Below are 24,553 nucleotides of genomic sequence, written 5' to 3' on the forward strand. Positions count from 1 at the left end.
AAACCTTTTGTGGCTCTCTAATCATCTAATGCTGCTCTCACCAAACTTCCTAGCTTCCCAAAACCCTCTCCACATCCTTTCTCCTGCCAGAGATGTTCTGCACAATCAAAGGAGGATTCTATTTGGCCCTTGTCCTGCAAGTGCAAAGAGCAGGCCTTGGAGCACACCCTACAGCTGGAGATTACAGGCGAAGGCCTATACACACAACCCAGCTGCCTCCTCTTTGTCGTGACTGGTTTCCTTGCACATGCTTCTAAGGAATCATGACACAGGACTTGAAGAAAAGCATTATGCGTTAAGATGTGCTCTCCAGTGCATTCCCTCTAAACAACCATCCAACTGGCTCTCTAGGTACTGCCCATGGAGAGGCTGCAGACAGTAGCTGGACAGATCTTCTCTCTGGGCAAAGAGCAAGTTGCTCATGCTCACATCTGCTGCTTTTCCTGGTTAACTGCCTCCCACCCTGAAGGCCCCTTACATTTGGCTGAGACTTTGTAACCCCCCAGTGGAGGAGGATGGCCATCGGCTGTGTCAAAGCCCGCAGATACCAACACCACATCCGGTGAGAACTCCTGGGCAATTGGCATAACCACCGTCCTGCAAAGGAGGAGGAAACACAAATTAAATCAGGACGGTTAGTGTCATGATTCTGCAGACTCCTGGATGCTTCTGATTTTTATTCACAGCATAAAACATTGCCTTGCTTAGGCACAGTGATGGGCCAGGATGGGGTATGATTAAAAACAACAACAACCCTACACATGCATTTTTCGATTTGTATGACTTCCGCAACTTTGGGAGGTCTCTTTTATTATTTAGTATTTTTTTAAAAAAAATTGCAATAATTCATTTCAATTATACATGTGAATGGGCAAGAAGTTATACAATTAGGCTTGGCAACATGGAGCCCAGAAATGACACAGTGTTATACCAAATGATTTAGGAAACCATTAAAATCTAAATCTCATGAGGTCTGCATTGACATTGAACTGAACAAATCTGGATTTGGCCACTGCCTGGATGAAAGGGAGGCCGCCATGAGAGAATCCCTGACATGTTGCCCCCCACCCCCAATTCACCCCATTACTTTCAGTGGAACATAAATGTAATGATTTTTAAAAAACGGGACACCGAAGTACGACTCTCCAACTGCATATACTGTATGCTGAGCCACATCCAGTTTTCCCTCAGGGAGGCACTTTTTAAAAATCATTCCTACCAAATGCATTCTTGAGGGCTGAATGTGTCTTGGAGAATCAGTGCCGTGTGTGTGTGTGTATGTGTGTGCGCGTGTGTGCATGCACACGCGTGCGCCTTAACCCTCTCCCTCCAGCATTTTTCCATTTTCCTCTTCAGCATTTTTTCCATTAATAATCACACAAACAATTTTTCTCAAGTGGGAGAGAGAGAGAGCATTTTTAGCAGCAAAAAAACAAAAAACAAAAAACACCCCTCTCTGGCAGAGGAAAGGTATAAAACCTCCCCCCCCCCACCCGACCACATTCAGTTTTTAAAAATCCAAACAAAACCACGAACCAAAGCCAAATGAATGAAAAGAACTTTGGTGAGAGGGGAAACTTAATGCAACTCAGGAGGCAGGTGCCTTGACCAATGTCTACCACCCGGTCCCTCTGGATTCTGTGGTATCAAGCAGGCACTGCTTGTACAATTTCAGTCTCATCAGTTCAAGATCCTCAAAACTGCTACTTCCTCCTGTACCCACTCCCCACCTCCAAGAACAACAGGGATTTTCTAAGAGCAGACTTTGGATCAGTTTCTCACTTCCTCGGGCTACTTTCTAGCCTCGGTAACTGGGCTGAGTTTGAAAGCAGCCCCATGCACTTCCATGAAAGGCCATCATCCAGCCCTCCTTGTAAAACAATGGAAGTTTAGACAGCTTGGAGCAGGTCCCAACCATGTCAAGGAGGAGGCTAGCATGGATTTGAACTCCTCCTTCGATGCACCACTGTGCAAGCCATTCCCAGGCCTCATACACAGAGGGCCCGACAGGCCTTCCATCTTGCCCACTGGGACAGAAGAGAATCTCATCCGTCAGCTAGATCACACTTGGCAAGCAACTCAAAGAGACACAGGGCCTGGGAGCTGCATTTCTGTGTGCGGCGAGAGTGGGGTATGTGGGGTAGGGGAAACAGACTATTTATAGAGCCCCTTTAAGTGCAATCAAAGCACATGTGCTGGGCAGCTGTGGGAGGGTGGCCTTTTGCCAGAGCCCAAGCTTGGCACAGTTAGGCCTTGCAATTCAAAACGGGGATTCTGCCAAGTGCTATGGGTCTCAATCATCGGGCCGTAGAGGCTAGCTCTGACCATATGGCACACCCAAGCTCTACAACCTCCTGGTTGTGTTGTTTTGGGGGTGTGGGAGGCCTGCCAGCAGACAGCTTCTCTGCATGCCACAGAGTGGTGGTGCAGTGTTGCAACTCAAAGGGCCCAAGAGATTTGGCACTATTTGCAGTAATGGTTCTTTTAAAGCAAAGGTGGGCAACTTGCAGCCCCAGGGCCTTATGCAGCCCTCAAGTACTCTTTCTATAGCCTCCTAGCTGCTTTGACTATGATAGCTACAACCTAAAGGCAGTTTCCAAAACTAAACTTGAGACAGAAGTCCTAAAATAGGCAAGTCACAATTAAATAATATTTCCTTTGAATGGGCTGTAGATCCATATTGCTTTCCTACATTATTGGCAGTACCATATAATTGCTAATTGCAATTCAGACTCCACACGTGACATCTAATTTTGGCCTTAGGAGACTCAACTAAGAATCAGTAAGTCCACAATTTTGTTTCTGCCCTTCAGTCACTCAGCAGCCACTGTCTCCTACCTCAGTCTTCTCAGCAACACAGAGACCCTATTTACAGGATGGTTGCAGAGAAAATAGCAAGATAATGTGTGTAAGAGGAAGGTGACTTGCACACTCCAAAAAATGCTATGAGTATGGGGGAAGCTCCAGGTCTTCTTAGCAACTGGGACAATGGTGGCATGAGAGAGGAGCCTTAACACAGCCCCCCCGCCCCGATGTGCCTTCGGTCATTAACTTCGCAGCCTGGGGAGAAACAGGACTGTAGCAGCTTCTGGATCACAGAAGAAGGACCTGAGCTGAGTTTGTTCTTTAACATTTTCAGAAGGTTTGGTAGGAGCAGCCAGGACTGAGGGCCAATGGAGTGGGGAGAGGAGATGGAGGAAGTGTGTCAGACCTACCAGCAGAGGTGTGCGTGCAACTTCTGACAACCCAGGAAAGAAAGATTTACAGCCTGGTCCTATGTTTAATCATGTTTATTTGGAAGAAATCCCACTGGATTTCATGAGACTGACTTCCAAGTACAAACACTCTTAGGCTTCCTTCCCTGACTCTGAAGTTCTGCCTGCCCGGTTCCCTGCCTTCCCATCCCACTTGATGAAAACAATCAGCCAAGAAAAACAGGCACACTTGGAGTCCTTTAGACAATGTTCCTACATGCTACTAAAAGTAAACTTGTTCAAATAAATCATACTGCCTACTTTGTTCCTCTGTTCTGGTCTTTGGTTCTCGGGCAGCAAAGGGTTTGCGTCTTACATCAAACGATAAGCTCAGCTCCAGAATTAGCTGAGGAGCTGAGATTTGGTAAGGAGGAACAAAGCACACTTAAATCTGGCCTAAAGTGGAGCTAGCTTGCCAGATGCTTTCCTTGAATCATCCTCAACATGGTGCCAGATGAAACAAGTTGTCATCTCACACATCTGGGGAGCACCAGCTTGGAGAAAGCTATTCTAACTCTGCTTGCCTGCCCCTTTCTTCCTCTGCCCCCCCCCCCCCCCGGCTAAAGTTAAACTGTTCCATGGCAACTAAAAAGTTATTCAGAGCAGCCTTTGCCAACGTAAGCCAACAGGCCCCTACTGAAAGAACAGGCATTGTGTCCAAGTCTGCAGCGGGAGGGCCTACCGGAAAGCTGCCAAATACTCTGGATCCCCCATGGGGGGGTCAAGGCCTCCTGTCCAAGCGACGTTGACGGTGAAGCCCTCTCCAGCCCCGGAACCCACCTGAAAGAGAAAAACAGGGAGCAAGTCAGGCCCTCGCCATTGAGATGACTGCATCTCCAGAGGAACTGAACAGCCACCCAGCAGCCATGCTGGGGATTCTGATGTCCAAGATAATTGACCAAAAAATATCCCAACCACAACTTTAATATACTGACAGCATTGGATGGATGGCCTGCAAATAATAACAGGCAAACAGCAGTTTGTGGATGCTGCCTTAACTCCACTGTTATGGTTTCGTTTCTGGGCAATCATATCACAGTGAATGATCATGTGCACTGAACATTTAGCTTTTTTCTTTTGGGGGGCAGGGCCGCAACTGGGGGGGGGGCAAGCGGGGCATGTGCCCCAGGTCCCGTGCTGGGGGGGCGCCAAAATGGGTGCAGAATCCATGTTTGCCCCGGGTGACACATACCCTAGTTGCGGGCTTGTTTGGTGGGGGTGGGGTTGGGAGGGATTCTTTGGAATACAAAGAATATCCACAATTTCTTAGGGCATACGAAACTGGGAAGGAAGCCCAAGTACTGCATTTTTCTATGATAAGAAATCAGATTTCACATCTCTAACTATTCAGATACTCTTTTCCCCACACACCCACAGATCTCTTAGAATTAAATGACCACATCTTTGGAGATGCTTTCTCTGCAATCAGCATTTATTTGTTGCATTCCTCCAAAAAAAAAAAAAAAAAGGAGGGGGTTACTCAAGGCAAATATCCTCCATCTGCCCCAGAAAAGGACATGCATGGCAATGTCAATATTGATTTTTGCCCCCCAAAAACACTTCCAATTAAAGGAGGACTGAAGGTCATGTACAGAAAAAAATTTCAGATCAAAGCAATGCATGATAAAAAAGTACTTGCAATGGAAGGAGATCTGTGATTATACAAAAATGCGACCTCATGAGTCTCTAAGAAGGACTGCAGTGCCACTGCTGAAAAGGACCTGCTTTTTTGTTTTTCTCATTCTTTTTTCATCTCCCCCCGCCAAAAAAAACACTATAATCTTCCCCTAAAGGTGAAGTCTACGATGAGGCCTCCCCAGAGAATTCCAGGAAAGGGGAAAGGATTGTCTGAGATTGCCTTTAACAGCCTCATGGTTTATTCGGGTAAAATACACATGAGGACACATCCACATTTGATGTGTGGTAGGGCTGTGCAGTACTTCAGAATTAATTCAGAGAAGGTGGTTCACTTCATCTGGGGGTGCAAACATAGCGCTTGCCTGCCAACTCTTTAAAACAGCCATGCCCCCCCCCCCCGATCACAGGACTGCTCTCTTAATTTGTCCCATAGACCTGGGAAAAGACATAGCTGCTTTAAAGAGTTGCAGGCAGGTGCTAAATTGGTGATCCTGCATGAACTGAAGCACTTTTTCTGCATTATTTCTGGAGTGCTGCACTGCCTTACTGTACATCAAACATACCATAACCTTTCAGAATCAAATCCCAAGTACTACATAATGCAATGTCTATACCAGTGTTCCTCAACCTTGGCCACTTGAAAATGTGTGGATTTCAACTCCCAGAATTCCCCAGCCAGCAAGGAGTTGAAGTCCACACATCTTCAAGTGGCCAAGTTTGAGAAACATTGGTCTATACTGTCCTAATGTACAGTATAGGCAACAGTAGCTTACCAAAATATTCACGTGCAGTGTTATACTTAACATTGCTCACAAAGGAAAAACGTTCTGTGGTTTTATGTGCAGAAGTACACTAACCTTTCTCTCTTTCTCTCCTGCAAAGAAGGTCCAATTTTCTAAAATTCAAGGGACAGGGTTGTGGGGGGAGGCTATGTTCCCTCTAAGCTTGGGTGATGTCACAAAACTGTTGGGGACTGCTCGTAAGGGTTATCAACCTCTTGTGGCACACCTGGTCCTTCCAAAGAGGAATCTATGGCCAATGAATGCCCCAGCATCCCATGTTTGATGCCCATTAAGACAAGGCGTGAATGCAACATAGACAGGCACATTTATCCATGCAAAATATAGCTCTTAGCTTTTTGAGTTGTAGGCTTCTAACCTAGGCCAAGGCCGGGTTTACTTCAAGAGGAAACTCTCTCATTTTGGGGATACAACCCAGAACCTGGCTGGCTTTGAAAGGAAAGAAGGAACATTTTCCATGAGGAGGAGGATGTTGGGGCAGGGGAATGAAGAAAATGGATAGGGGCAGTGGGGAATCCTCTTTGAAGGCCAAGCAACTGCCCTTCCAAATCACGCCACATCTTCTAGCTGGGCAAGAGAAAGGCAAGACAAGAGAAGGGGTTGGGGACTCTGTGGAAGTTCTCCATTAGGGCAGGGCTACACCATCCAAACTGACAGTGTGTCTGATGAAGGAGGGGGAAACAGCTCATAAAGGGGGTGGTGGGGAGGGGGAAGCCTTGAATGATATGCCACAGTCTCCCAGGGATTTGTGCGGCATCATAAACAATGCTTCAGCCCCTTTGATATCTCCTGCTTGGAGGGAGAGATGAGAACCAGATGGGGGCCAACACCAGTCCTGGCCGCTCTCAGCTCTAAGCCCTTTTGAAAGCAGGTTGTAAAGCATGATGGATTTGAAATGCCAAAACACTCCAGCCGATTCTGCCTCCCCCCACCCTTGGCTGGGGCAAACTTCGCCATCTTCTTCTCAGAGCTGGAAATGTTCAGCTCTAGCTTAATGAGGTTCTCCAGAGAACCTTCTTGCTCCTCAAGTGCATTTCATTTCTAATGTCTTAAAAAAAAAAAGTTGATGTGGTACGTAAATGCCGGAAACCACTGCTGTTTAAATTCCAATGAATTTCCAAGGGCCCATCTATGTTCTCTGAGCTGGAGCCAACAGTTTCCCATACGGATGGGCTGAGCTGGGGCTTTCCAGCATTCCTGTTGCTTGGGGAACAAAGCTGATGATGGAGACTCTGAGTGGGGGATGCTTGTCAGCTGAGTTAGAATTAAAAACCTAGGAAGGATGAGTCTGTGGGTAAAATTAAAGAAAAACTAGGTGGGCAGGGGTCAAAGAGACCTAAGGATCCCAGTAGGAACCTAAAAATCCAAAAGTCCCAAAGGCAACTAAAGCAAAGATACCAACTAGAAACACAGGAACTTGAAATAACAAGTAGGACATACAGCAGCTTAGAGATGGTTGGTGATAAGGGCAGTAGGGCATAAAGTGGTCAGATCTTGTTTCTTAGGAGGGCTCCTGTGCCTTTAAGAAGCCCAGTGGTGCCAATTCCATCAACTTAATCATCCAGTCCTCCATTGAGAGAATTTGTGCATCCTTCCATCTTTGAGCATACGTATAAGAGTCTTGCTGCTGTTATCATATATAAGAACAGAGTTCCATGTTCTGTCGGTCTTACATTCTGCATTATGTGTCTTAATTATATCTTGAAAAATGAATGAATGAATGAATTGAAAGAAAAGGGGGTGCAGGGGGGAGGTGGATGGACCAAAGGCAGGGCAGCCCTCCCTTCCCAGAAAGCCCAGTGGCTTCTGCTATATGGAAGCATTGTGATCCTGCAAGCTTAGAGAAGCCATGAGTGAGGATGCTATAGCCATGAATTAATTTGAACTAATCAACTACTTTGTCTAGTTTTGTTTGTACTACAGGTAGTGATTAAGGGATTGAACTGCAACTGGGGAGATACCCTTTCCAGCTTGGAGCTCCCTAGGAGACTTTGGGCCAGTCACTCTCCCTCAGTCCACCGTATCTCACAGAACACTAACTGGGCCAGAATTAGTGGAAATTCCCACATTATTGCCTTGAGCTTTCAGCGAGAAGGCAAGATAGAAATGCAGTAAAATATTTTAAAAAACAAATAAATGGAAAGAATTCTTCTTCTCTGAACAGAAGCATTTGCCTAAGATTTGCATTATCGCTATCTTCCAGGGATGGAAGGGGGCATTCAAAGACATACTCCTGGTACATAACAGTTCCTGATCTAGCAGGTGGTTCAAGGGGTTGAGATATGTTACTAAGTTTGCAAAGGCAGCATTTATCAACCATTGTACTATGCTCAAATTTGGGACATCCCTCCTCCCATGTCAGTAATATTGTGGTTTATGGAAACCAAGATATACATTAAACAGGAGATCACCTCATCAGCTGCTCCGCTACCAGGGAAGAAGTTGCCATCGTCATAGCGATGCAAGGAGATGTAGAGGACATTCGGATCTCTGTAGAATACTTGCTGTGTCCCATTACCATGGTGGACATCCTGAGGGGGAGGAAGCAGAGAGAACGTAGGAGGCCTATTAGTCTGTAAACATATGGCTATTAGCTGCCAGTGCTCTTCTGTTTTATGTCCCACTACAGACTTCCTCCAATGTTGTGCCCTCCAAATGGCCAAATATACACACAGCATTAAACCCAAGTTAGCAAAACACAATTGCTGGGTTCACATAAGCACATGTCTTATACTATTAATGTGATGGCCTGATTCCTACCACAGCATGAACAACTGCCCAGTTCCATTTTTGCCATGTCTAGTGTATTGGCAAGCACAACTGATGTTGGAATATGACCCCTGTCATTTTCTGTCAGCCACCTGGGCAGAGGGGATTATGAGGGTTGTAGGACAGCAGATCAAAGGAGCACCGGGTTGGGGGTAATTTTCTTTCATTTCTACAAGAACAACAAGAAATTTACTGTCTGACAAGTGAGAAGAGGGACTCACCCAGTCGACAATCAGTATCTTGCCAATTTTCCCTTTTTGCTGGAGCTGCCTGGCTGCAATTGCCACCGAATTGAAGAAACAGAACCCCCTGCAAAGGAATAAGGAGAACGGGAAGCCGGTGAACATCCAAAAATAGTAAATATATTTATGAGACATCTTGCCCACCCCGTACGCTCCAGCCTCCACAGAGCGAGCCAACCTCTCCTTATGCAAAGATCCCTCTTACAGCATGGACATGTGGACATTTTCTAAGTCCTGCAGAGACCATAGGGGCCAGGTGTTAAGCAACAAAAGGTCCATTCCACTTGTGTGCTGCATTTGGGCTTAGCGTTAGAAGGACACATGTTTTGGCTGCCTTCTGGTGGAGACTTGCCAGAAACGGAGCTCAAGACTCAACTGGAAATATTCTGTAACTGGCCTCTCTCTCCAATGCCATGTTCGCTGCTTTGCAATGGCAACATCAGGAAGACCTGTGTGTGGAATGGGCCACCCCTGGTCAGATACTGCAGACAAAGCTTTCAGGTGCTTTGCTTTGGAGACCTTTCATGGATTTACTGAAAGTCAGCAACACACGTCTATATTACTTCTTATATAAAGACCTAATAAACCATCATCCGGAAGGCTAATAGGGAACTCATTCTCAGAGTGTGGACTCTTGGGGAAACAAAGTTGCCCCAACCATGCATCAGGAAGTATCAGCAGGCTCCACAGTATTTTCCGGGAGGAAGTAGGAATTAGTACTGAAATGCTCAAAGCAGTCCACTGAAAACTGAACCAATACAATGATGGCTGGCTAAATAATGGAGAAAAAAAATAACAGAAAGTAAATAGACAGGGAAGGAGGGAATGGAGTAACCTGGAAGAGGGCAAGGCAGGCAGAGCCCTAAGACTTCAAGATCTCAACATTTTGTTGCAGGCCTGCCTTCTAACTACTTGGACAGTGGCAAGGAATTGTGGGAAGTTTTAGGACAAAACATCTGGAGGATGCCAGGCTGCCTCTCTTGGTCTTGGCTTCTATCATGGTCCAAAGAATTAAAAAAAAAAAGGCATGCAGAGACTGGCTAACTTTATTACTTGTCTTTTTCTGCCCAGAGGAAGGGAAATAAAAAATTGCCACTGCTCATTCTGGCCTAGACAGAAGCTTTTAAATCTAGCCACTTCAAAAAAAAAAAAAAAAAAAAAAGCCGGATGTGCTTCTTATTCTGGAAGCAACTGCTCTTCCTTTGCAGGAAAAAGCAGCTGTTCCCACATCAAGTCAGGAGCTTTCAAAAAAGTTAAGTATTACCAGTGGCATCTTGGGAGAAGGATTAAAAACATCAAGATAGCTGTCATAACCATGCAACTGGAGACCTCCCCCCTTTTTTTGTGCCTTTGAATCAGTTTTTGACTCTTGGCAAGTCCCTGCAGTTTTCTTGGCAAAGCTTTTTCAAAAGTGGTTTGCTCTTGCCTCCTTCCTAGGGCTGAGAGAGAATGACTGGCCCAGGGTCACCAAGTTGGCTTTGCGTCTAAGACAGGACTAGAACTCCCAGTCTCCCGGTTTCTAGCCTGGTGCCTTCCTGTGTCTACTTCTTTGTTTGCTCCCTATTCGTGCTTGACCCTGATGGATGGAACTCTGCCCCCTCTTACAACCCTGCTTAATCAGATCTAAGGTATAAATCCAGTGTTACATAAGATATGTCATGAGTAAGGATGGCGAGCAGGGGGCTCCCATCCAGGCTGTAAAGCACATGCGTAGTACTGAGGAATTAGGTAGCCATTCAAAGAGACACAGATCGGGCCCGCCTTAGCCTTTGGGGTTTATATGTCTGGGTTTTTCCCATGCTTCTTCAGTTTGTTAGGATTTTCTGTTATGTACAAGCAATAAAACACTAGAGACCTATTCCTTGTCTCAGTCTGGTTCCTGGCTGTTAGGACAAGATGTCTCCATTACAGTTTATGACCTTCTCAGCCAGCTTGACCATTGTCAAGAACAGACGTAGTGCATCTGGGTTCCAACTGTGTCTGGGATGTCACAGAGAAAGTGAAACAATTGGAGCTCATGGACTCTGAGGGGTTGTCCCTATCAGGAAGATGAGCTGTGACCCAGAAGAGAGAGGACCCAAAAGTGGTTTTCCTTACATTGCTGTAGAGGGATCAGCGTGGTGTCCTGGAGGTCGTACAATAGCGAAGCCATTCTGTAAGACATTTAAAAAAAAAAGAAAAGAAAACCGCACAGTTAATACTGTTGTCATGATCAGTATGCAGAGCGCTTAAAATGACTGTTTCACAGTAATGGAAAAAGTAGCAATAATACGCATCAACTGGATCAGTCACTGTAAGGTGGGATGGGGGGTGAGGGTATATTTGTTTGAATCATATCTCAGTTTATCTGAGATTTTTGGCTGAAAGGTGAGTAACAGGATGTTTCCCTTACTGGCTTGTTCTTCTGTTTTGGGTTTTTCATCCTTTAATTGGATTTTCTTTTTAACATGTGGTTATATTATTTCCTGTGCTGAGACTGTATTTTATGGGCCTAATGTAATCAGAGCACCTCTTTTTCTATTAAAGGCAGAAAGATCTACTGATTTTGACTATCGCTGATTTTGACTACTGCTCAGAGTGGGCTTTGGCTTACAAAAGCATTTACTACAATCCAATGGTCAGCCTTGTTTAGAGATAATATAATATGTGACTGCTCGTCTGGTTAAATTCCACTCATTTCAGTGGGAAAAAGGTAAGCATATTTCTAGTGAAACCAAGGGGACATGGAAGCACTTAATTGTGGTTGGATCACCATCATCTTACCTATTGGAAAGGCATGACATTTCAACGCTATTTTGAAATGTTCACAGTGTAAATCATGAATGTCCAAAAGCTTTTTTTTCCCCAAGCAATAATTCAAATGTGCTAGATCCAGTACTGTTTATCTGTTCAATGGGACTTTCTTCTTTCCTGAAACCTTCCCCACATACAGGGTGTCCTCATTTAGCAACCACAATTGGGACTGGCAACTTGGTCATTAAGTGAAGTGATCACTAAGTGACACCGTGACTGTTCTTATGATCTTACTTCAGCTTTCCTTTGCTTTACAGACCTGCAAAGGTCGCTAAGTACAAGGATTGGTCGTAAAGTTACTATTTCATCACTGTTGTAACTGCAAATGGTTGCTAAATGAGTCAGTCGCTAAATGAGGACTACCCGTACCCCTAAAATCCAGATAAGATTTTAAGCTACCAGGGAACCTAGGAGAGAGGGAAAGTGAATGAGAATAGCCCTTCCCTGCTTAGATGACAGAAACCACCTAATCAATTGACAACCTTATGTGAATTCCATACATTGCTACAACTACAAGGACTGGTAACAATGATATGGTTAGATTAAATGTTTAAGATATGGAGAAAAATGGTTTAGTTTAAATCCAGAGCAAGAAAGATACATTTAGTTCCCAATGAAAGCAATGTGAAAAATTAGCCAAGATTAATTTCAGTCCCACTCTTTTCCCAAGGGCATAAGAGCATCTAGCTTGCTTGGCATCCAACCATTAATCAGTAAGTCAGCTAAGATACTGTTAAGGTTTTTTTTTCCGCATCTCCTATTTTTTTTTCTCATTTAAGATTTTCTCTTTAATAATTATTAAATTGTTCATCTTTTGGCAAAATGCCCTTGACCTAAAGTTGTATTATTCTGCTTGCTTCTCTTGAAGCATAAGGCACTTTTAAAAAACAGTAAAAACCCGACTGTGCCCCACTCCACTAAACAATATAACCAAAGAAAAGAAATGGACAACGATCTGCATTTTTAAAAGTTGCTCTGTTCAGATAGAGGAAAACAACAACTCTTTGCAAATATTATAAAAAGTGTCCTCTTTTCAGCAATATTTTGTCCTTGAAGAGACAAAATATGAACAGTCCTGCAAAGTGAGAACAATTGAGCTGTTTCGTAGGAGCCTTTATTTTATTACTTTTAATTAAAACAGCTTTGTTTACTCTCAGTGATGTCATCACTAGTCAACTCTGATTAGCTACACAGCCCCATGACATCATCACAATCATGTTATATTTCCTGATTGGATGGAATTCCTCTATGAAGGAAGAAACAGTTACATCAAAGAAGAGGATGAGCATAAAAACTGACCGCTGAAACCAGGTCTGAAGGAGGTGACCAGTAATGCCTGAGCAGGTGGGGCTGAGTATTTCCTTCTCTCAAAAAAATGATGTTTAGCCTGACAACTGAAACGGGTAAATGTTCAATTAAAACTCATTCCCTGGTTCAGCTGCCAAATGCCTGTAAATATAACGGAGCATTTGTTCCCTTGAAAATCCAACAACAAAGACCATTGCTACACCTCCTTGAAGCCGTTGCCAAAGCCTTGGAGCCACCACAGAAGGTCCTTCTGCTTAACCAGCTGCAGTTGTTACTTCATTGGAGGATCCAATTTTGAGCAAGTTTTTAACAGACAGTTATATGAATCAGAAGAGGACTAAAAACACCTGCCCTCTCTTCAGATATATGTGCAACTGTTTCGTGCTACAACAACTTAGTCAGGTTGAGGCAGGGAGAGGACTCTGATTATCCTTGACAGAACCATCAATGGAAATCATATTTATTTCCACACACCAGCTCAGCTTTTGCAGGCTTTATCCAGATTCTGTGTTTATTCAGTCCTTTGGAATACCCAGCAAGGATGGTGATGTGTTTCTGAGGATAGGAGATACAGGGATTTTTTAATCCCCTGCCCAACATCAATGGAAGGCCCTGCTGAGATACCAGCAGTTGCCCTACAAGGCCGGGTGTGGTGGCAGTCCACCCAAGCTTTGAAACCAGGAACAGAGTTGATGGAAAACAACCTTGAAAGAGAAAGCCAGTTTGGGGTAGTGATTAAGGTGCTAGACTAGAAACCAGGAGACCGAGAGTTCTGGTCCCACCTTAGGCACAAAGCCAGTTGGGTGACTCTGGGCCAGTCCCTCTCTCTCAGCCCTGGGAAGCAGGCAATGGCAAACCACTTCCAAAATCTTGAAAAGAAAACTGCAGTCACCCGGAGTAAACACTGACTTGAAGGCACAAAACAACAACAACAACAACAACAACAACAACAAAACCCGACCCTTGAAAGAGGAGAGGAGATCCACACAGAGAAGAATGGACAGATGTGCAGGGGCAGATTATGCAGCTCCCTCTCATATACACTTTATCTCCACAAAAACATGTTTTGGAAACCTCTTTGTGACAATCACATGCTATCTTGCTCGGAGTGTCTTACAAATCCAAAAGTTGGGGTGGGGGGGATAGAGGGCACTCCCTGTCTGCCTTGCTGTCCCCAGCTGCTTACCTTAAGCTGCCGACTGGCCACTTTGAAGGCCAGCTCAGTCACGCTGCCAGCCGCCCACCGGGCAGCATTGCTGGAGTGCAGCTCATTCCAAATGGTGTCACTATCCACCTGGACCCAGGAGGAGACAAAGGAGAGGTTAATCTATGCTGCATTTGGAAGGGGCCCTTTGGCTACATTTCTGCACACAGCAACAGATCAGCCCACGATATGGACTAGTGGTATAAGCACACAAACACACATACAGCCCCCACTGGATGGGGTAAAACAAGCCAGTGGAAAAGCTGCTGGACACCATCACTAGCTTTGGACCCAGGAGACTTGTCTTGAGACAGGAGCTCTTCCCAGGACTCTCTGATCAAATCAACTTTCAAATCCAGCTCTATGAAATGGACATCCTCTTTGAGGGCAAATCAGAATGGTGCAGCCCTTGGCATGCAGCAAATGCTGGTCCAAGAACAATGACAACAGCCTGGCTTGACAGCAACCCCATCCCCAATTCTTCAGCTTTGGTGAGCTCCCATAGGTTCCACTGACACCAACATGCAGGACAGCTTTCCCAATACATTCCCCCTCTAGAGTTACAAAAGTTGGGGGCAGGAAGAACCAATTCTTTTTACCTTCTTGATTCTATTTGATTTTTTTTTTCAAAAACAAACATCTTGGTTTGATCAGGATCACGTCATCGGCAAAGTAAGAGCCGGAAAACCTCAGAGATTCTCTTCTGATCAACTCCATGTGTGAGCAGAGCCTGCCTTCTGCCTTAGTGCTCCAGGCGCGCACTCCCTCTCCCTCTCTTTCTCTCCGGGTGCAAGGGAGGGGGAAGAGAGGATCCAAGCCCCGTCAGTAAGGACAAAGGAAGGGGAAAGAAAGAAGGAACAGAGAGCAAGAGAAAGGGAGCAAAAGGTTAAGAGAAGGAGAAGAGGGATGGTCGGGGAGGCAGCATCCTGGAAAAAAGAAAGTGAGAAAAAAAAAGGCACGCAAGAAGGCGATGAACGAAAGTGAATGTGGCAGAGAGCCCAGAGGGAGGGACATGAGAGACAGAGAGAAGGAGGGGCCAGGGAGATTTTCTCCAACCTAACCCTATTCCCCCAACCCTTCTTAGGCATACTTCTAAACAAGGCTGGGTCTGAACATCAGAATGGAAGTGGGATAAGAAATGGAAGGTGGTGCAATGGGCCATCCTCATTCCAGCAGCAGAGAGCACTGTTTGTCCTAACAGTCAGAAATCACGCTGAGACGAGGAGTAGGTCTCTAGTGTTTATTACTGCTACATAAGACAGAAAATCCTAACGAACTGAAGAAGCGTGGGAAAAACCCAGACAGATAAACCCCAAAGGTTAAGGCGGGTCTGACTTGTGTCTCTCTGAATGGCTGCTTAACTCCTCAGTACTACGCATGTGTTTTCCCCCCTGGATAGAGGCCCTCTCCTGCTTGCCATCAGTACTCATGACACTGTTCTTGCTAATGGAGAAAGCCAAGGTCTAGACTATACCATCAGACTGTAGGCAGAGCTCCCTGGGTGAAAGGCTCTTCACACATCTGTTCAATGCTGAAGAACGTGTGTTAGGGAAAAGTCTAGCCAAGAACCCTTAACTTCTAGTTTACTATGACAAGAAATAGTGTCAGTGCCATAAGGGGCCCCATCAAACTCTACAACCGTAGGTAAGTTCTTTATTTGCCCAAATATAGACTGATCACTTTCGTATGAACTAGACATGGAGGACAGTGTATGGCTGGAGAAAAGGACAAACAGAAGAAAGGTAAAAAACTATGGGACCTTAGCCAGGACAGGCCAAATGTGTTGGTTGGCTGGTGTGTGTGTGTATTTTACCAAGATTCCTCCCAAACATTTGAGCTGAATCCATTAGCCATCACATGGTATGTGATATGACAGCCAGATCTTGCCATACCTACACAGCGAACCCTGGTGGTTTTCACACATGACCCAGTGACTTCACAATAATCTGGAGGACAGCATGGCCAAGTTTAGCAGAGACAACTGGAGCCCTCCAGATGATGTTGGCCTTCAAACAGCCTCTGTCTAATTCACCTGTTCAACTGTTGGGAGAATGGGGATCCTACTCCAAACACATTTGGAGGTCCATGGTGCTTCTCCTCGGGTCAAACGGCTTATTGGAACCTCCCTTGCCCATCAACAGAAGTTGCCAAGGTACTGTTCCAGTCTAGGAATATTCTGACCTTAACATTCTGAAATTGAGCAAGTGGGTGGGATTGTTTACTGGAATCCCTATTCCAGTTTCTTGGGGCACCTCTGCTTTACCAAAGCTCCCAGATGAGAGAGAATTGAATAGCATGTTGGAGGAAGCAGCAATCCTGCTATGGAAATGACAGGCACAAGTTGCTCCCTTTTGGCTTGTTCACTTAATCCTCAGAGAGCCCTCTTCATAAGACAACTTGGAGAAAAAGCATACGTGCAGCCCTCAACCACCCAGGAACCAGACTGGAAAGTCTAGAAAGGGTGTGGCTGAAAAACCATTAAGAAAAGATGGAGGAAGGCACTCCTTGACCCCCATAGCCTGAGTGAAAAAGAAGTGGCTAGAAATAACACTCTAAGCCTCCATCTGAGGCCAAACGAATCCCAGGTTTGCCTCAACTTCTGATCCATACCCTACATTCACATGCAATGGCTCACATTCTCTAAGTTCACTTTAGATGCCAAGCTGTGCCAGTTAGAAATAGGCAGACCAATTGTCTGCAACTCTTTTTGTGCTTAAAACTCTCCAAATCTCTCCCCTCCACCCCTGTGCATTCTATTGGGGTGCCTCCTTTGTTTCCTGGAGATCCACAACTTCAGACTGAAGGGCCTGTGATGATGGGAAACAAGGTTTGGGAAGGAATCTTTGGCGGAAACCATCCCGCCTGCTGGAGAAGATGCTTACCCCAACTCCACCACAGGGCAACATGACAAACATCCGCTGGGACAGGATTCCTGCAAGAACGTAAGAGAAGGCAAGTGGGCTATAACCAAGTATATCGGAGTCAGACATTTAGAGTGCCACAGCACTACATGGAAACCATCTGAAAAGTGGGAGAACACATTCAAAGGAACTTTAGTTTTACTTTTAGTTCTGTGAAGAGGCAAGTTGGAGAACACTTTGTATCTTCCTCAAAGTAGAGTTCTTAGAGTTAAGCTAGTTACAAACAAACTGGGCATGCTACATATTATACAGACGCTCTTCCTATTTTGGGGAAGAGTAGAAATAGGGAAACACCATGTTTGTGCACATATTTACAGACAGATATACACATGCATATATAGGAAGGTGGGGTGAATCTGGAACAGAAAGTCTCTGCTTGTAGTTGAAGGGATATTTTGGCCATATGAAGATCAGAGAGAGGGAGAGAGAGGGAGAGATGGGGCCTCTCGATTAATTTATCATTTATTTAAAATATTTATACGTTTCCTGTCATGTATAAAACACAATCTTCTCATGGGATGCTTTGTGGAGCACATCTTGCAAAAGTGCCCTTGGGGTTGGGATAGTGTTTTAAATTGTTGAGCTGGAACTGGAGAAGTCCTCATCCATGGGCCACCAGAGGGCACTGGCTGACTTGGGATCAATCGCTATCTCTCAACCCAACCCACCTCAGTGAATTTTTTTGAAGATATAAAGGAGAGGTGATCGCCCTTTCCTTACGCTACTCTGAGCTCCTTAGAAGAAAGGTGGGATATAAATGAAATAAATAAATGAGCAAACAAATGAACCAAGAAGCATGCAGCATAGCAGAAGGCTCCCTTCATTTGACACATCCTAGGTTCCCCATTTCTCCTCCCTAGCACAACAATGACTGGATCTCAGTCATCTGCCACCTGTTAATCCCGGGAGAATGTTTATCAGTGGAGCGTATCTGCAAGAGACACCAGCACAGAGAGATCGCAAAGGGGTTCAAGCAGGTTTTGCTCACAGAGATGCACCGTCCTTTTTGGCTCTTCTCAACTTCAGTCCATGGGTGAAGGGAGATGTTACGTTGCCTCTTACCTGCCAGTTTCCCATTGTCCAGCTTCAGGCGACTGAGGGGGTTGGTGCCATACAACAGCACATGACGCTCAGTGTGAACAGACTGCAACTCTTCCAAAGTGGCTTTGCGTCCTCGAAGGCACTAGCAGAAAAACAAGGGCTGGTTTACATCCCAAGAATCAGACAATGAAACAGGCTTGTGCAGATATTCCAGGAAGCTGACTGAGATGATGGGGGACCTAAAAACAAGGCTCCGAAAAGAAGAAAATATTTCTAGGATTTGGTTCTCGACTTATCAGCTGCTTGGACTGGCTTCAGAGCCAGCTGCAGCACTCTGGTCTTTCCAGGCATCGAGGCTGTCTCTAGATAACCTCCTTGCCTTGCCTTGCCTTCTTGCCTTGCATCCTGAAAGGAAACAACCATTTAAGGTAGTGGATGCAGGGTTTCTCTTAAGAATGGACAAAGTTAGATCAGATGGCTCTGACTCATGGCACGCATACTCTACTGAGAAGTTTTCCCAAATCAGCATGACTGAAACAGGTTGTACCCAACCATTATGTCAAAGGTCTCGCCAAACTGGTGCCCCATCCATCCAATGGGCTGATGGAACAATTCTGTTCTTTTTTTCCCACCCTCTGTTTCACCAACCAAGATACAACCATGCTTGGAACAACCTTCTGGATCTGTGGCGTGGGGGGAAAGCACACTGCTGTTGCCTAGGAACATTCCGTCCATCCACAAAGAATGTGCATAGTCCACCTAGCCAATCTTTTGGAACAAACGCTAGGGACAGAAAGGAAATCTATAGCTCACCTTGCAGGTATTTAGTAAAAGAAGGAAGCCGAGGATAAAGAAAAAGCTAAATCTCTCATTCAAGCTATATGGGAATTGAACAATTTTAAAAGAAACTAACTGTTCATAATTGTTTTGAGATGTGTGAATACTTCTGGTGAGACGCACATCTGTCAGGCATCTGCAAAATAGGCATCTTCAGAAAACCTGGCTAGGGTAGAATTTATGGGACCTGTTGGCTGCTCAATCCAACAAATGCTTTTGAATTAACAAGCCATTCTGAGAAACCAATACTTGTTTTATGTGTACATCAGAGGATAAACATTGAACTGTGGAAATATGCACCGTTTTTAAAGCACACCCTTAGACACTGGCTGGAAACAAGATGATGGGGGAGGGCTATAAGGAGAGGTGTTTGCCAAGAAGTGGAATCATGGCTAAGCAGTTGTTGCTTCATTAGGGAAACTCGGAGTACTGCCTTTTAACAGGAGTTGGGTTCCTCCAGAAAAAGTTCTACACTTTTTCATCTCTGACACTTCCAATCTACTGCTCCCCAAATGTACCGGGACTGCAAAACTCAGAATTCCTAGGCAACGTAACTTTTAGGATACTCCAGTCAAAACCACATGGAGGAGGCTGAAGAAGGTGGTCCTATGTCTGACTTCCGCAACTTTCTTTTTCTGCTCTAACTCCACTCTTAAATGAACTGGAAGGTGGATACAGGAAAGGATATGGATTAAAAAAAAACTTAATTTCCAGCCTGCTTTATACATCAAGAGAAGTTTCCTCTCCTTTGAACAGGAAAAAGGCCGGTTTATGTTTTTCCCACTTTCTTGAGAACCTTAGAAACTAGGGCTACAGAATTCTCACCATCCTCACCAAACTGCAGTAACCAGGTTTTTGGAGGGGTGGGGGTGAGGGAGGGAGGGGTAGAAGAACCAGTTAAACTGGAGGGCAGCCAACTGACCAGGAATAATAAATGGGCCTCCTCCTGTGCCTTTTATGGCAGCCTGATGTGCAAAAATCAACAAAGAAGTTTTTTTTTTCACACCAGAGAGGTAACTATTGCCATCTGCTAATGTCTGCAGATGAAGTACCATTCTATCTGCAAGATACAATACCCAATAAAAAAAATTGGCTCATTCAAATATTCATATAATAAGCCACCTCTCTCTCAGCCCTAGACTGGAAGATGAAAAATATCTACCAATCTGCAGTGAAGAGTGTGAGAGATTGTGGTCCATAACCTTTAGTGAAGAGGCCTTCGTTCCACAGTGAATTGATTTGAGCTGGTAATTACACACACACACACACACACCCCACACACACACCTTAAAACTCCACTGCTACTTGGGATTATGATCTAATAAAATTATATGAGATCACAGGGAAGAGGCAATACAAACAGTATTTCTCTCATAGCCGTATGCAAAGTTGAAAAATAACTCCTCTTTATATTAATAAAAATAAATATTAACACTTAATAAATCATATAATAATATAACATATTAATTCAGAAGATCTTAAAAGTTAAAATATTATTGAAACCAGAGACTTTTCTTTTGGGACTAAAGGACAGGCAACTAGAAAAAAGTCATGGAACTTTGTTTTTGTATATGACAACTGCAGCGAGACTATTATATGCTCAAGGGTGGAAAGCTTTGACACTACCCACAGCGGAGGAATGGTTGGTGAAGATGATGGAACTTGCTGAGATGGCTAAATTGACTTCCTTGATCAGAGAAAAAACCAATATCCATATTTACGGCTGACTGGAAACCCCTTATAGACTTTCTGCATGTAACGGAAAAAAAACGTACTTATGATTTGTAGTTCTGATGATGAGAAAAAAATTGGATAACAGAAAAAAGTGAGGTTGTTTTTTTTTTGTAATCATAGAGTGAGAGATGATTTTGTAATTCTACTTATATTTGCTGCAAAGGAAATCAGAAGCTTCTTCTTTTTCTTTCTTTTTATCCTTCCTTTCTGTACTTTTTCCTTTTTCTTTCTTTCTCTGCTTCTTCTATTCTTTATTAGTCTGTGTTAGTTTTTATGTTCTTTGTAAAACTTTTAATAAAATTTATATTTAAGAAACCAACTCCTCGTTTGGCTTAATGCTGTACAGTAATTTAAATATTGCTTCTTTAGCCATCTTTATTAAACTGAGGTCTGTTGACCTTACTGCTGTTGAACAGCTACTCTGGATTTTCTAATGTTTTAGAAAGCACCTCCCTCATCCTGTAACAGGAAGACAATCCTGTCACTTCCAGCTGTACCACAGCTAAAGTTCTGAAAGCAGGCAAAACCAATGGGATGCTCTGAAAAATTATACGTTTGGATTCAACTATGTTTCTAGCTCACCTTATTGCAGAAATCAATTGAAGCTAAAGTACCACTGGGATGTGACGCCGTTTAGCTTTCTAAAAAACTGTCGCCACAAATTTGTTTCTGTTAACCGAAAAAGGCCCACTGTCACCTCCTTCCATGCAGAAATGCAAATTAAAAAAAAAAACTAGCTATCAGTCAAAATTTATAAAATTATCGAAAAGCTAGCAAATACATGCCTTGCAGATTCTGTATCTAAAACGGCAGCCAATCAGGTTGGGTGAGTTGTACTCACATCTGGCCTGCACTGCCCCCTACCTCACATTGGTTGCGTAGGCCACGCTCCTGCAGGCGAGACCAGATGCTCTGGATGCGGCCTGCATGCTCAGGATGGTTGCTGTTGTCTCCACACGAACACTGATGTTTCAGCATGACAGAGTCATACACGATCCCTGAAACGGAAGGACAAGGGGCATCCAAGTCACTCACAAAGCCTGAGTTTTCTTTGGGCTCACTGAGTTCTGGACACAGAAGTTGAAGAATCAGCATTGGGACCATCTTTCTAGGACAAAGGTGAAACGTTGTGACTTTAAATGTTTGCTACGGGAATAGACTTTCTGCAGATGGACAATTTTGGACTGGAGATTTTTTTTCTTAACCCCTTGAGTACATTCCTCTTAAAAGTTTTAGGATATGAATGGGGCGATCAATCCTGTAATGAAAATGAACATGATGACGACGATGACAATTACATGCATTCTAGTATATGAAAGAGAACAGGTTTAGGGTATCTTTCCCTTGAGGTTTAAATCCTTCAGTACAAGGTTTTGTTTTCCAAAACCTGGGGAAGACTTCACAACATAAAATTCAGACATCCACTTCAATTCCGATGAAATACAATCCAGGGTGGACTGTATCACACACCATTTCTGTACTTTAAATGGGGTTTCAGGTAGGCTCCTTACTGCTATTACATATCAAGCACTATAGTTATAGTTAAATGCTTCGTATGATGATTTTTTTTCTAGGTGTCACACAATTTAGTTTTTAAAGATCAACATAATAAAAACAAAAGATTCCAGTAACACAGTAGCATTTCATCACTGGGCAGCATTTCATCACTGGGTATGCACTCATGCTTCTCAACTTTAAGGTGCATGGACTTCAACTCCCAGAATTCCCCAGCCAGCATGCTGGCTGGGAATTCTGGGAAGCTGAAGTCCACGCACCTTAAAGTTGTCAAGGTTGAGAAACATGGGTATATACTGACATAGCCTAGAATACTACACCAAAGAAAAATAGAAATAGGCATGCCTTCTATCTGCCTATTAAAAATTTGCTCTAAAAGGGATGAAGAAATTGATTGGGCTGAATGGATGAAGTACTGGTGGGACACTGTAAAGGTGGCTTTCCTAGCCCCATGATCCCTACATTACTTGAGCTCACTCTCTTCCACTCCTAGGAGAGGGGCGGGGCTCTTTTTCTCTCAGCATAAATCACGTGACTGCAGCCCCATGTTAAAGTGTCAGATGCATAATGGCCTCATGTCCTGACAATTTGCACTTCCTGATCACTCCCAGGAGCAGACAGTAATTTGGGATAGAGGGAAATGGGGAGGAAAGAGAATCTGCACATGACCCCAGATCATGTATAATGAGCCACTTTTTGTTTTAACTATGGTTTGTTGAGCATGCCACAACCAGGTTTGCACTATACCACAAACCATGGTTTGCAAACCAATAGCAAGGATCACATGCCACATACAGGTGATAGTGTTCCACATCTGGTGGAAGAAGCTATGGGGAAAAGAGTCCCACGTCCCACGTCTTTTGTAATGCGTAACACTAAAGGTAAAAACTCCCCTCTGATCATATGATCACATCCAGTTTTCCTGACAACAATACAGAAGTAGCTTGCCTTTGCAGGATGTTTTTTCAGTTTCTCAGCCTACCCTATCCCCTTGGATTTCCTGATGGTCTTCCATCCTAATACTAATCAGGTCCAACCCAGCTTAACTTTTTGGAGGTAAGCCAAGCTCAATTAAGTGCTACCAACTGCTATGGTCAAAGACATCTGTAAAGATGATGGGAAGCATCAATGTGCATCTCAGGGTACGCCACCCTGAGTTGTGTGTTGATTGGGCGGCTGTATAAACCGAATAAAGAAACAAACGATCCACACAAAAGCAAGGGAAAACTTGGCATGTTACCTGTGGTGAAGCGTGGCTTGATGGACTGCTCTTGCACTGGAAGTGGGATTGCCTTGGAAGACGTGTCCTGGCTAGGTAGACAGGCGGTGGCCGGGGCGGGCGAGGAATGAGCTCTGGAGAGGGGCCGGTGGCCTCCCCGTGTCGTCGCTGGGGTCAGCAGCGAGTCAGCAGCAGGCTGCCTTCGGAGGAGCTGTTGCTGTTGCTGTTGCATCCGCTGTTGTTGTTCCCAGACATAATGTGCCTGTGGATGGAATTAAGAGCCTGGTCACATGGGGGACTCCTCCGGCCCATCCCTTCCACTAACCCTAAAAAGAAGGCTTCTGTGCTGGATCGCTTAGGCTGTGGCTTAGCAGCTGTCGCCCTCTAGTGCATGTGGGTGGCAAAGACATAATCCCACAAAATTAGATGAGAGCAAGGAAAGAACAGGGAAACAGGGTGTTCTATGTTAGGGATCAGAGAAGGCAGATAGATACGCTCAGAAGCTTTCTATGAAAACCAAAAGGCAATTTTTGAACCCTTTCCTGGCCCAGACATTTAAAATTAAAGGATGTTTCTAGTCCAGCCTGTGACGCCCTAGGACAGTCTTTCTTAGCTTTGGGAAAATGCTGTTTTGGGGAATGTCAATATCAGCAGCCCAAATCACATGCTCACAATTGCCTTACTGTTGTGTGCGTGTGTGTGTGAGAGGGAGCTGGAGAAAGAGATCAACCTCTGAGCAGAAAGATGGCATGATGATGATGATGATGATGGGAACAATCTTTGGTATATCTGCTTGGAAATAGACACACTACCTTCCTTCTGATTTATGTTCCTGCTTCTCTAAGCAATGCATTTAGGATTACGGTTAATAGCAGTGAAACCACATTTTTATTGTAGGGAGGGTGTGTCTGTTATTCGTGAAGGTCTGTTAAATATGACAGTTAAATCTGTGTGATGTCATTATGCAGAAGATATCAATGGACACAAATGACATCATGGGCATAATTACATCACTGGCATAATCATTACACAACTGATTTGCTGTGGAAATCTGGCCTGTTGAATGTGAAATCTGCTATATTACAGGGAACCAAGGCTTCACTGTAGCTCAAACGGCCTGCTGTTTATATTCCAAGACAACAGATAGAAATGAAAGGAGGGTGGACAGAACATATTCTTGGGGAAGGAGGGAAATTTAACTCGGTCACCATCACTACAGTTCAAGAGCAGCCACGTTTTACTGCACCAGCCTGTGATCATCAGTGTCCACGTGTGTGC

The 24,553-nt window shown here is 44.4% G+C and overlaps 1 protein-coding gene across 4 annotated transcripts in view; it reads right to left on the reverse strand.

The window, feature by feature from the left end:
* The window catches only part of HDAC7 (histone deacetylase 7), a 220,248-nt gene that overhangs the window by 8,550 nt on the left and 187,145 nt on the right, over window positions 1–24,553 (reverse strand). For all 4 annotated transcript variants that reach the window (XM_063293973.1, XM_063293974.1, XM_063293971.1 and 1 more), the window contains 10 exons: window positions 23,297–23,537; window positions 21,406–21,539; window positions 17,992–18,112; window positions 16,891–16,940; window positions 13,991–14,098; window positions 10,801–10,856; window positions 8,683–8,770; window positions 8,104–8,223; window positions 3,937–4,034; window positions 479–597 (listed from right to left, as the gene is read on the reverse strand). In XM_063293973.1, the coding sequence (XP_063150043.1) occupies window positions 479–597; window positions 3,937–4,034; window positions 8,104–8,223; window positions 8,683–8,770; window positions 10,801–10,856; window positions 13,991–14,098; window positions 16,891–16,940; window positions 17,992–18,112; window positions 21,406–21,539; window positions 23,297–23,537 (1,135 nt within the window). The remainder of the gene's footprint in view (window positions 1–478; window positions 598–3,936; window positions 4,035–8,103; window positions 8,224–8,682; window positions 8,771–10,800; window positions 10,857–13,990; window positions 14,099–16,890; window positions 16,941–17,991; window positions 18,113–21,405; window positions 21,540–23,296; window positions 23,538–24,553) is intronic.

Source organism: Candoia aspera, chromosome 2, assembly GCF_035149785.1.
Source record: "Candoia aspera isolate rCanAsp1 chromosome 2, rCanAsp1.hap2, whole genome shotgun sequence".
In the NCBI taxonomy this organism is placed as follows: domain Eukaryota; kingdom Metazoa; phylum Chordata; class Lepidosauria; order Squamata; family Boidae; genus Candoia; species Candoia aspera.